The sequence below is a fragment of the Budorcas taxicolor genome, chromosome X, assembly GCF_023091745.1.
Source record: "Budorcas taxicolor isolate Tak-1 chromosome X, Takin1.1, whole genome shotgun sequence".
Lineage (NCBI taxonomy): Eukaryota > Metazoa > Chordata > Mammalia > Artiodactyla > Bovidae > Budorcas > Budorcas taxicolor.
In genome coordinates, this window is record NC_068935.1 from 94,592,794 (window position 1) to 94,606,114 (window position 13,321).

General features: G+C 40.0%; 1 protein-coding gene across 1 annotated transcript; it reads right to left on the bottom strand.

Moving 5' to 3' along the window:
* Positions 1 to 761: 761 nt before the first annotated feature.
* LOC128070254 (spindlin-2) lies at positions 762 to 1,538 on the bottom strand. Its single transcript, XM_052663565.1, has one exon. It carries the CDS (start codon positions 1,536 to 1,538, stop codon positions 762 to 764), a length of 777 nt encoding a protein of 258 aa, XP_052519525.1.
* Between the last annotated feature and the right edge of the window lie 11,783 nt (positions 1,539 to 13,321).

Sequence of the window (13,321 nt, forward strand, 5' to 3'; positions counted from 1 at the left end):
AGGCTCTACACCTCATACCCTTTTTTCTCTATTCTCATTCTCTTTGTCAGTCTTTCTTAGAATTCCTCCTTCCTCTGTGTCCCTTCCCTTCTGGAGTGTCCCTTTTTTCCCCTCCTCTGATCTCTGCCAACTTTGTCTTTCTCTCCCTTACTCTGGACCTCTTCCAAACGTCTTTGTGTCCCTTTTACTCAATTTATCCTGTCCATTTTCCTCTTAGCCCCAAGATTTCACTCTCCCTCTGTTATTCTTCACCCTCTTCCAGTTGGCTGCCTCCCACTCTTAGGTCCCCCTCCTCTTAAGAGCCTCTCCATTTCCAGCCCCTTCCCACGTCCATTCTTAAGCAGCCACCTTCCCTTTTCCTTTCCCCCACAGCCCATCTCTAGTTCATTCTCCTCTCCTCTCCCTAGCCCAAACCAGCTAAGTCCTATTCCGTTTTTATTTGGCTGATTATGATACTAGCTGAAATTTATTCACAGCCTGAATTTTACAGCTTCTCTTTCCTATCATGTTCCATCCACCCAACCTTTCCTGTTCCATCCACCCAAACACACCCAACCTTTTCAACGTGACAAATTCTTTACACACAGCATGTCATGACCACATACATTTGTATTTCTTAGAACAAGACAATAGTTATGATGGCAAAGATGTTGAATCAACATGGACCCTAAAGCTTTCAATACATTGAAAAGTAACATTATTTTGCATGTCTACAAACTACAATTTTGTTTTCACAAATGTGGCAAAGTTTATCCTGACAGTTAGGACTTTTTCACCAAATCATAGACATAGATATGGAAATCATCATCAAACTTGATGAAATACACAGAGGGTTTGGCTTCCACTTGGTGAATGACCATTCCGATCCGTTTGGAGCCATCTTCTTTGGTATATTCCACATGTTTACCTATCAGACCATCTACAACTCCTCCTGGCTCCCTTTCTGTGAGAGGAGACTCGTTGGACTCTGGCATGATACGGAGGTCTCCTTCTTTATAATCATCTAGAAGTTGGTACATATACAAGACAGGGTCTTTCTCATAGGTAATATAAAACCAGGCTTTCATGATCGGTGCTTGGGCTAACACCATTCCTCTCCATTCGTCCTTAGAACCATGCTCATCCTCAAACATATGTTCCACAGCTTTACCAATTATGGTATTTGCAAGGTTTGCATCACTGACTTGAGTTGATGCCACCCTGTCAGAAAGAATTTTAAGAGACAAAACTCTTTCATCTCTGTGCAGTTCCAGTCCATAGACACAGTCAATTCCATCATATTTCACCAGATAAAGAGAAGGATTTATAGGCACCTGATCCAGAACAGTTCCTTTCCACTGAGTGATGGGTTCATCACCTTCCTTCCATCCGTGTGAAATTCTGCAGCCCACAATGTTCCTGCGGGGCTGCGATGAAGGTCTGCCTCTCTGCTTCTTTTGTGAGGCTTTTTTCTTCATCATGTTTGCAGACCCAGTGGCCTTTCCTGCAACAGCCCTGGTTTGCTGCGCTTCAGCCTCCTGTGAGTTGGGGGTTTTCATGTCTGCAGGAGGAGGAGAGAAGATAAGAGAGGAACACTGAATATGCCATAAGGTGAAGTTCTGCCGACAGAGACGTCTCGATGTGCCCCGCGCCAGCGCCTTAAATTTCCCTATGAGCCTGGCAGTAATGCTGGAAATCCTGGCTATGTGCCTGAAAGTGCTCTCCATTCTAGGTTCGCTGAGGTTGCGGTGAAAGGCTGCAGCGGCAGCAGCGACAGCAGCAGTGGTACTGCCTGAGGTTAGGAACTCTGCAGGAGGGGGCAGACTAAGTCCTGAGACCTCAGCCTCTGTCACCTCCACTGACGCCCAATGTGAATCCCCTGCAAAACCTCTGTCCCTCCACAGCCCTGACCCACATGTCCTCACTCACTGTCGTCCTGCTCAGAACACCCCAGTAGTCTGCTACTCACACGCCCCCTGTCTACCTCCACTCGCTTTCTTGGCCCCCAGTGCCCTCGCCTCCCTGTGCTCATCTTCAATATCTTGCCTGCTTCCTAACGCTATGCCCCTTTCCTATTGCCCATTGCACTCCCCCTTCCTACCCTAGCCTCACCCGGTGCCTGCCTCCACCCCTTATCTCTGGCAGGAATCCATCCCAACCCCCTTCTCTGTCCTGGCGCCCACCAATGGCCTTTTCTTTCCTGGCGTCCACCGCCCAGATCTCAAGCTTCACGTGTGCAAATCGGACACCTCGCGGCTTCCTTTGCGGTGAGTCTGTTTGCAAGCAGGATAGGCAGGCGATGAGCTGGGTTCTTGCAAGAGCTGGGAGGGAGGATCCTTAGTCGAGGAGCTCTTTCAGAAGGGCGGAGGAGTAGGAGAGGAGGATGGCGGCGGTGTCTTCAGCACTCTGTTCTGAGGCCCTCCGCCTCTTTCTTGGTGGCGGCTGCCCCTCTGCGACATGGGGATCCCACCAGCCGCTACTGGTGCAGTAGTCTCCTCCCTTTTTCCGTAGCGCAGCTTCCTGCCAGGAGAGAAGCCTCCCCTTCCTGCCAAACACCGCCTGCCCCACCTCAACTCTTAAGCCCACCACTGCCCTGAGCATGGGAGGTGCTACTTGTCTCCTGATCCCGCCCCTTTCCCAAATCTGAAGCAGCTGGACCTATAAATCCTCCTCCCTATTGCCCCCTCCTCTTTCCTCCCCGTTTCAGGGTCCTGTTTCTCCTGTGCTCACCTCCACCTCCATCCTGTAAGCGTCCCTGCTCCATCTGCTTTCCATCTACTAGGAATTTGTCTTTACTTTCCCCCGGTGCACTTATGTAGTTATTTTTCATACTAAAATGTGCCTTTCCTGTCATTAACAAAGATTTTTGGTAGAAAGGGAGAAATGTGCTCAATCTGCCATCTTGACCCAATCTCTATATAAGCTTTCCTTGTAAGTAAATGTGTGAGCTCAGTGGTGTGTGACTCTTGGAGTCCCCATGGACTGTAGCCCACCAGGCTGCTCTGTCAATGGAACTTTCCAAGCAAGAATACTGGAGTCAGTTGCCATTTCAGACTCCCTTCCCTACCAAGGTTTGGAACTCCTGCATTAGCTGGCAGATTCTTTACCACTAGAACAACCTTACTGGTCATTATTGGACTTGATTTCTTAAGTCTCTTTTCTTTTACTTTTACTCTATTGCAAATGAATTTCCTCCACAATGTTAACATGGTGGAAATTTTCGAAAATTGATATGAAGAAAATAATCAGCTGCAATTCTAGCACTCATTCCCTAGGGTTCCCAGCCATATACTACCACTCACTATTTGTTTTGTGATTTTTTCTAGGCTCTTACAAAACTAGGATCACTTTACACAGGCAAGTTAATACCCTGTTTTTTTTTTTTTCCTTATTGATTATGCATTTTCTTAAAATATTAAATATTCTGAAAATCATTATTTCTCTTATTCATTATTAATTATTTATTGAGCACTTATTGCATGTATGGCTTTTGGTCCATGAAACTCAGTTTTACAGGGGCCACAATTTAATTTCTCCCATTACTGAATATTAGGACTATGTTTCCACAATAGCTGGTAATTTAGTCTATTTATCAGAAAAGAGAGCTTCAGGAAAAAATAATTTATGAAAACCAATTTAAAAAAAACCAATTAGATAAAATGATGGAGAATCAATGAAGAATTATTCTTTAAGGAATGCTGGAATGATTCTTTAAAAATTTGAGGAAAATTTTTACACTAAATTTATTCTAATATCAATAGATTTATTAAAACGTAAAATGCAACAAAATAAACAACTCAAAACCAACTAAACAAACTCAATGTTTAGTGGTTATTAAATACAGATAATATCTGAATCAAGTGATAGATTGAATGTTAACAAAGCAACAGAGCTTAAAATAATTACTAAAAAAGAAAGATTAATAAAATTTTGATTCAATTATCAAAGTAGAAAATATTAATATCATCAATTATGAAAAAAATTGTCATATCTAAAACTGATGCAAATAAAAGTTCATACAATTTTTTTTAACAGAAGGCAAATTTCAGACATGCTTTAGTTCATGGGAGAGTTTATTTCTGGCTAACTTTTATTCCTTGGAGTCCCAACCAAAAATTAATGGGATATGCCAGGACTCTGGATTCCAATTATCCTTAGCTTCAACAGGGTATCATAACCTCTTCTGAGATAAGCTTTTCAGCAATTCCCTCTAGAGTGGTTTCCTCAGTGGAAAAACATCCACCAAATTCTCTGTCTCTTGGACCTGTTGTCCTCTATACCTTGGTTGGGAAATTATTTACTATCATTTTACTTTTCATATCAACTATTTATAATAGCTCCACACTGGAAATCACCCAAATTTCCATAAATGGTAGACAGCATATTTTGTGGTATATCCATTCATACAATGGGCTATCATACAGGATTGAGAATGAGCAAACTACAACTGCATGCAACAATTTGAATGAATCTACAAATATGTTGTTAAAAAGAAGAAACAAAAGGGCACACATTTTCTTTCCAATTTATTTAAATTTCAAAAATCAATAGTCTATTGTCTTAAAATTAAAAAAAAGCAGTTATTCTTACAAGGATGTTTTCAAAATAGATAGTAATAATTCACATTTCACTGGTAATTGATGAAAGAATGCATGGAGGCTTTTAAAAAATTTTTCTCCTTTCCACTTTTATTAATAAATTTTAAGAGCTTTATTGAGGTATAATGACTTACAATAAACTTTCATTTTTAAAGTGTACAATTTGATGAGTTTGACACAGGTATACATCCATGAAACCATATCCACAGTCATGATAGTGAACAAATCCAAATCCTTAACTTTCCTCATGCCCCTTTGTTTATCCCACCATCCCACACTTACTTACTGCCTCCTCTGCTTATCTGCTTGCTGTCACTGTAGATTGAATTTCATTTTCTACAATTTTTAAAATTTGTATGGGGATATAGTTGTTTTGCAATGTTGTTAGTTTCTACTGTACAGCAAAGTGAATCAGCTATTCATATACAGATATGCCCTCTTTTTTGGATTTCCTTCCCATTTAGGTCATCACAGAACACTGAATGGAGTTCCCTGACTTATACAGTAGGTTGTCATTAGTTATTGATTTTATATATTGTATCAATAGTTATATATGTGAATCTCAGTCCCCCAATTCATCCAAGCCCCCTTTCTCCCCTTTGGTATCCATACATTTGTTCTCTATATCTGTATATCTATTTCTGTTTTGCAAATAAAATGATCTATACCATTTTTCTTGATTCCACATAAATGTGTTAATATTTTTTTTTCTTCTCTTTTTGACTTACTTCACTCTGTATGACAGTCTCTAGGTCCATCCATGTCTCTGCAAATGACCCAGTTTCATTCTGTTTTAGGACTGCATAACATTTGACACAATGGAGACATATTTGAACATGTATATATAGCAAGAATGCTTCATAAGGATGATATGCAGCAAAATGCGTTGAATTGTAACACATTGCAGCCTAGCATTCATCACACTTTTTCTGGTAATAATATGTCCTTCTTCCTCTTGGGAACAACCTAAGTCTGACCTTTCAGAGCACTGAAATACTGTCCAAGTGATTGTTTTATGACTAGGTATCCAACCTAGTCAGAGTCAATGAAGCACAATGCTATTTTTCACAAACTGCTGGGTGTGAAGTAAATGATCTTGTCCACTGGACATGAGTGAACCTGAGAGGATATGAAGATTGAGCTGCTCTATTCACCCCACCATGGTCTGGAGACTGAGGACAAAGCTGCACAGAGAAGAGATCACAGCAAACTAAGCAAAAGAGGGAGACTGTTGTCCTAATGACACATTCTATACCTATAGGTGGTCATGGCCACTGATTTCCCAATATTCATCCCACTCTAAAAGTTTACTCTAAGCTATTCATGGTAATGCTACTCCCCCTGCAAGTGGTTGGCTTAGCATTTGGCATATGATCTAATCTTGGCCAATTAAACATGATGAGGTACTTCTGAGGGAAAAAAAAAATATTCTTAAGGGAAACAAAATATGGTGTTTCCTTTTCTTCTTTAGGGCAATGCTATTTCTGTATATGACTGTTGGACTCTGTAATCAGCCTGAGGACAAAACCAGCACATTGAATATGGCCTAGGAGGAAATGAAAATACTCTGAGCTCTTTGTAATTTCATTTAGCTGCTGATCATACCATTCCTGGAGTCTTAGTTCTGACTCCAAGTTACGAGATAAGAAACTTCTTTATAGGTAAAGCAATTTGAGTCTGGGTTTTAATAATAACAATACTTGAAATAGAAGGTATCTGAAATGGCAGAGTCTATTTAATAAATGTATGTGCATCTGTGTTTTACACATAAAAAATACACTCATACATAAAAAATAGTAAGTCTTATGTAGGGTTAAGAATAAATAAAATTTGAAGGTAAAAGTTAAATTTAAAATTTGCAAACTATTAGCATGTAACTTTATATTTGTTGAGTGGCTTAATGAAATGTATTTACTTACATGAATTATAATGTATAAAATCTGCAAATTAGCTATATATATTTATATCAGTATAATCAAACTTTACAAAATACTTCAAAACCTATTTTTCTAGACAAAGCAGAACACTTGAAATTTTACGTTTCTTAGAAGTATTTTCATTGAATTTGACTTTTAATGTTTACTTCATATGAGAAAATAAGTTTTAACTAGCTGTTAGATGTTCATTCATATATTATTGACATTTTTTATTTTCATCATTTGACATAATAAATGACATGCTTTAAAACCAATACAATATTGTAATTAGCCTCCAATTAAAATAAATAAATTTAAATTAAAAAATGACATGCTGAATAACTTTTGTAGAATTAAATAAATACTATTTTTATTTAACTCTCAAAGCCCAAGTCATATTCAAGGACATAGAGGACAATATATAAAGGCCTTCAATGGCAGCCAATAGGCTCACATAGGTCACTTCTCAAGATATGACTTCAGAAATGAGCAATGATTTGAAGCTCTCCAATCACAGCCATTATTTTTGCTAGTATTTTGTAACACTGATCTTGCATACACCTTGTATAGTTCTATATACTCAATGTCAATGTTGCACATGCTATATCTGAGAAAACCCAGTGAGAGTAACTGAATTCTAAAGAATAAGATTTTGTCAGATACAGTTAAGCTTTGGAAGGCCACAAACCATTCTAAAGCTAAGATTTTCTTTTTCATCTCCCAAACAAAGAGTCAGTTTCTTCCCTTTTGTGGGCAATATCATTCTGGTTGAGAATGCATGATCTAGAGCTTGCAGGATAAAGCAAGGAGATTGGGTTGTATGTCAACTGTAATAGGAAGCTTTTGGAGAGTTTTAAGGAAGGTGATATAATCTCAATTATATTTTTAAAATCTTACTCCAGCTATTATGTTGAGAACTGAAAAGAAAGCAAGGAGATCTTCATTCCCAACACTCAATTTAATCAGGCTTAAGGTTTTATATTCTACTCTAAATCCTTTAGTTACTGAGATAACACATTTCTCTGCCTAGCTGCGAAAGCATCAGGTCATATGCTTACTGCTTTTGTTTTCAGTTTGTTCTTCATCATTGGTTCTGGGGGTTTTCCTCACAATCTTTAAAGTTCAGCTATAAATTTAAAAGGAGAGCTGTAATATTTCATCCAATATTTTAAAGTGATTTAATAGAAGAGTTTTCCTCTACCTACACTTTATTCTTTTTTTAAGCCTGTGGGTTCATTAGCCACTCTTAGTCAACTAGTTGTGCACTTCTCTTCCTTCATGATGGATACAAGAAGATTACAGGGGAATCAGATGAGTCATGCCCATATTTTGTGAGAGCCCTCCTTCAATACCTACTGTTTTTTCTTTAATGAATGAGCTAGGTGGCTCATGGTTTATTTCAAAATCCTCTCAAATTGATATTAAAAATGACATTAAAGCCACACTGAAACATTAATTCTTTAAACTATAACACATTGCAAATTATGCCCAGGTATGTTGTACAACATATTAACAGTACAAGGCAAGAAATGTTGGGTGAGATGGATGAAAGGGGTCAATACATACAAACTTCCAATTATGTGTCATATAGATATAATGTACAGCAATATGACTCTAGTTAATAATATTTTATTGCATGTTGAAAGCTGCTAAGAGAGTAGAGCTTAAAAATTCTCATCACAAGAAAAAATTATGAATGATGACGAATATTAACTGGACTACTATAATCATTTTGCAATATATGCAAAATCAAAATATTGTACACCTAAGACTAAATAATATTATATGCCAATTATATACCTCAATAAAAAGAAATATTATTTTTTGAAAAGAAAATGAAAGTTATTTTTTCAGACCCTCATTCCCCTTACTTCACATCTCCCAATAACTTCTATAATTGATGAGTTTGAGAGGATGGATATATGAGAAACTTTTTGAGTTGTTTCTTGTAGCTACCTCTTTTAGGCACAATCTAATCAACTTTAAGACAAAACCAATACAATATTGCAAAGTAAAAAATAAATAAATAAATAATAAAACAAACAAACAAACAAAAAGAGTAAACTTTGTAGGCAAGTTATTCTTGTCCCTATCAGGGAGACTTGCAGTTGTATCCAGCTTTGCCTGTGATTGGGTGAAGTATGAGGAAGTACTTGTCACCTCAGAGCTAAGCATGTCCTCCAAGCCAGGTTTATCAATTACAAAGGAAATATTCTGACCTCCATTTGTGTCATTATTGTGCCTGTCCCTCAAATGGTTCAAAACTTGCAAGGAGAAAAGGGGCTTTATTTATCGGTCTTTTTGAACCTCAACCCAAACATTATGTTGAGCTGTGGAACAATTTCAATCTGCAAGGGAAGGAGCTACCATTATAGATATGCCATAGCCTGGCATTATTTCTTCAAGATAAATAGAGGACCTGGATAATTAGAGGATGTATTGTCATCTCTAAGATATGAAAAGAAACCTTTGGTATTCCAAATATTTGTAGGTGCCTTAGGTAATGGCACCCCACTCCAGTACTCTTGCCTGGAAAATCCCATGGATGGAGGAGCCGGGTAGGCTACAGTCCATGGGGTCGCTAAGAGTTGGACAGGACTGAGCGACATCACTTTCACTTTTCACTTTCATGCATTGGAGAAGAAAATGGCAACCCACTCCAGTGTTCTTGCCTGGAGAATCCCAGGGATGGGGAAGCCTGGTGGGCTGCCGTCTATGGGGTCGCACAGAGTTGGACGCGACTGAAGCGACTTAGCAGCAGTAGCAGCAGGTAATAACCTGGAGGAAAGGGTTGGGGGATTCTGACCGTATTCCTTTAAATGTAATGCATGCCCAAACCAAGACTGATTGTGTGACTCCCATTAGTAATTAATCACTAGTACCATACCTATCTCTATTTTAACTCAGAAAGGAAAATATCATCTGGGCTTGGGGAAGGAGGATGGAGTGTTATCTAAGCAATGCACTTAAAACAATGCTACATTACTATAGGCATTTTTACTAATAAGAAATTCAAGACCTGTCCAAAACCCGCCTCCTTTTGAAGAGTCGGTGATGTTAAATTCTTTACTAACTGATTTAAACCGATGATAAACTCTGTTGGGGGTACCTTCTGCCCATTATCACTAGATCAACCATTAGTTCTTATCTGGTTACAACAGAAGGACTAGGGAACGTTCCAAAAAGGTGAAGCAAAAGGAGGAATGTATACAGGCTTTCTTTGACAGTTTCTAATTCTCACTTCATCAGCATTATATACTCAATTTAAGGAAGGAAGAGCCCAAATGCTTAATCTGTTCTTTCACTTGGGAAATTGTGTGGCTCAAGGATATCAGGAAACCTAGGATTGTAAGTGATAACTCTTATAATTCCCGTCAAGCAGATATCTTGTCTAAAGGGAAAATCGGGCATGCTACACTATACTGTAAAATATAGCGAGATAGACCAATTTGGGGCTTTCCTGGTAGCTCAGTCATAAAGAATATCCTGACAATGCATGAGATGCGAGTTTGATTCCTGGGTCAGAAAGATCCCCTGGAGATGGAAATGGTAACCCATTCCAGTGTTCTTGTATGGGAAATACCATGGACAGAGAATCCTGGTAGGCTATAGTCCATGGGGTCTCAAAAGAGTCACACAAGACTTAGCAAGTAAACAATCATAAAAAGAAGACAAATTTCACATTACACATAATGGTGCCAGACTGCTTTAAGCAATATCTGTTGCCTGGCTTATTGAAAAGGTCACAAAATGATCTCACATTTTCAGTCTGCACCTCATTACAGACCACTCTCAAGTGTTGCCACAACAAATAATGTGCCTCTGCTGAAAACACTGAATGGTTCCCCATCACACACAGCATAAAAGTCAAATTCCATTCTTCTCCCAGATCTGCATCACTTCTCTGCACTCACTTCCTTGATATTCTCTATGTTGTTCACTCAGTTCCAGCCATGTTGGTATCTCAATATGGCTTGAACATATCAGGCCTACTCTTGCCTTGGGCCTCAGCACTTGTTGACCCTCTTGCTGGAATGCTCCTTCCCTAGACAACCACAGGGCTAGTTCTCTCAATGCCCTCAGGTCTTTACTCAAAAACTGTGCTCACAGTGAGGCTCTCTCTGGACTCCCTATCTATCCAAGTTCAGCTTCCTCCCTGGAATTCCAGTTCCCCTATTCTTTGCTTTATCTTTTCTTTCTTAACATTTATCAGTGTGAAAATACTTTATATTTTACTTTTTGTCTCTTGGCTACTGTCTGTCTCCTACACTACAATGAAAGTTCCATGAGGGTAAGATTACTTTATCTTTTTTAATGACCATATCCTAAGCTCCTGTCTAGAAGACTGCCTGGCAGAGAGCCCCTCTGAAGTAAGTCTTGGTGAGATGAAGATAAAGCAAATAAAATAAAAAGCAAATGGGGTTAAAGTTAGCCAAAGGGGGGCTAAGCTACCAATGCAAATTCTTCCGGGGACATCTGGGCATTTTATTAGAGTGAAGCAGACCATCTGGGGGCATGGCCTACTCGAGAGAGTATTCTGAGTTTAAAATGGGCTGAGCCCTTCCTCAGAGTCAACTGCTTGTGTCCTTGTTGGAATGTGGGCCCCAAACCTTGGTCTATTGTTTTGTTTTCTCAGATAAGCCAGGAATGTGGATTTTTGAAATGTGAAATCCCCCAAATGTCTATATAGCTAATTTTAAAATGGAGAATGATAAAAACATGAAGATCAACCAAAATATGACAGTGGGCTGAAACTGGCCCATGAGTGGCCTGCAGGTGTTTGCTAGACTGAATTATGTGATGTATGAAAGAAAACCTATCCCTGCTCTGGTGAGGTGGGCTTGTCTTGTGGAATTCTTGAGGCAAACAGCTTCAGATCATGTTGGGTGGAGAAAATAAACTGGAATTACCAACTTCTTTCCACTCTGGGAAGCTCCCTGCCTCCCCCTCTACCTGCTATGCCTGGAGTTATTGGCCAGAAGAGAGACACCAGAATTGTTTCTTTGAGGGCAGTGATGAGTGTGGAGTGGGAAAAACAGAGAGTTTTGAAGTTTTTCCCACAGCTGAACTGGGAGAAGGAAAGAAAGAGAGAAGGACAAAGACCCATGTATTGGGACACCATACCTCAGAGGGAATTTATTGGGAATTACCATACCCTCTTCCCACCAACCATCTATGTGGCACTATACAGTCGAAGGACTTAGTTATACAAAGTCACATCTCCCTGCTCAACTGCCCATGCCACCTATCTCACCTGGAAATAGAACTGCACACATTTCCAGCACAGTTCCCTGTGTGCTTGAAGTGGGCAAGACTAGTCAGGAGGTACCGTGAAGGGTCAGTAGGCACTGGTTTTGTTGAGATATTGCCAGAATGGGATTTCTGGAGGCAGCAGACCTCCATCTGGTGAAGCACAGGCTGGGGGGACGGGGGTGGGATACCTGTGGCTTCAGGCAGGGGCTGAGAAGCATGGGCAGTCAAGTATTCCCCATGCCCTGGAAAGAAACATTAAGCTCAATCCTCTGTTGCCTCTCCTCTGTAAGGATGCAAGGCATAGCCCCGGAGGATGAAGAACAGTGAGATGAGTGCAATATCTGGATCAAGCAAGTTTCCATTTTTCTGGATAAAATGCTTTCCAAATGCAAGGTGGCACATCTCTTATGATCTGAGAACTCCACTAACTCATTCTTGAAAAAATTGTTCATCCACTGTAGGGGAAGTGAACCAAGAACTTCATGTCTGAGATTTCTTGCTCCTGGGTCCTCTGGAAACTACAAGGAATCTCCCCACAGCCCCTCTGCTATGGAGCATCATGCAGTGTGTTTAAGCTGAGGGCTGGGCTCTGCTCAGCAGGTGTGGCATGATATCCCTGATACAATAAAAGCCTTTTAAATATAAACTTGGTTCCTGCTTAACTCTTGAGACTGTCCTGTCAACATTCCCCTCTAGGGAAGCTCCAATCCATGTGGTTTGTTTGTTGCCACATCCTTTGTGCACAGAGCTAGGGAGGGCAACTTGGATACTGCCAGAGGGCCTAGTTTTCTCGGGTCTTTCCATCTCTCATAGGCTCTACACCTCATACCCTTTTTTCTCTATTCTCATTCTCTTTGTCAGTCTTTCTTCTTAGAATTCCTCCTTCCTCTGTGTCCCTTCCCTTCTGGAGTGTCCCTTTTTTCCCCTCCTCTGATCTCTGCCAACTTTGTCTTTCTCTCCCTTACTCTGGACCTCTTCCAAACGTCTTTGTGTCCCTTTTACTCAATTTATCCTGTCCATTTTCCTCTTAGCCCCAAGATTTCACTCTCCCTCTGTTATTCTTCACCCTCTTCCAGTTGGCTGCCTCCCACTCTTAGGTCCCCCTCCTCTTAAGAGCCTCTCCATTTCCAGCCCCTTCCCACGTCCATTCTTAAGCAGCCACCTTCCCTTTTCCTTTCCCCCACAGCCCATCTCTAGTTCATTCTCCTCTCCTCTCCCTAGCCCAAACCAGCTAAGTCCTATTCCGTTTTTATTTGGCTGATTATGATACTAGCTGAAATTTATTCACAGCCTGAATTTTACAGCTTCTCTTTCCTATCATGTTCCATCCACCCAACCTTTCCTGTTCCATCCACCCAAACACACCCAACCTTTTCAACGTGACAAATTCTTTACACACAGCATGTCATGACCACATACATTTGTATTTCTTAGAACAAGACAATAGTTATGATGGCAAAGATGTTGAATCAACATGGACCCTAAAGCTTTCAATACATTGAAAAGTAACATTATTTTGCATGTCTACAAACTACAATTTTGTTTTCATAAATGTGGCAAAGTTTATCCTGACAG

Bases quoted from the DNA above. Each gene is read 5' to 3' on its own strand.
- LOC128070254 (XM_052663565.1), bottom strand. From the start codon at position 1,538: ATGAAAACCCCCAACTCACAGGAGGCTGAAGCGCAGCAAACCAGGGCT.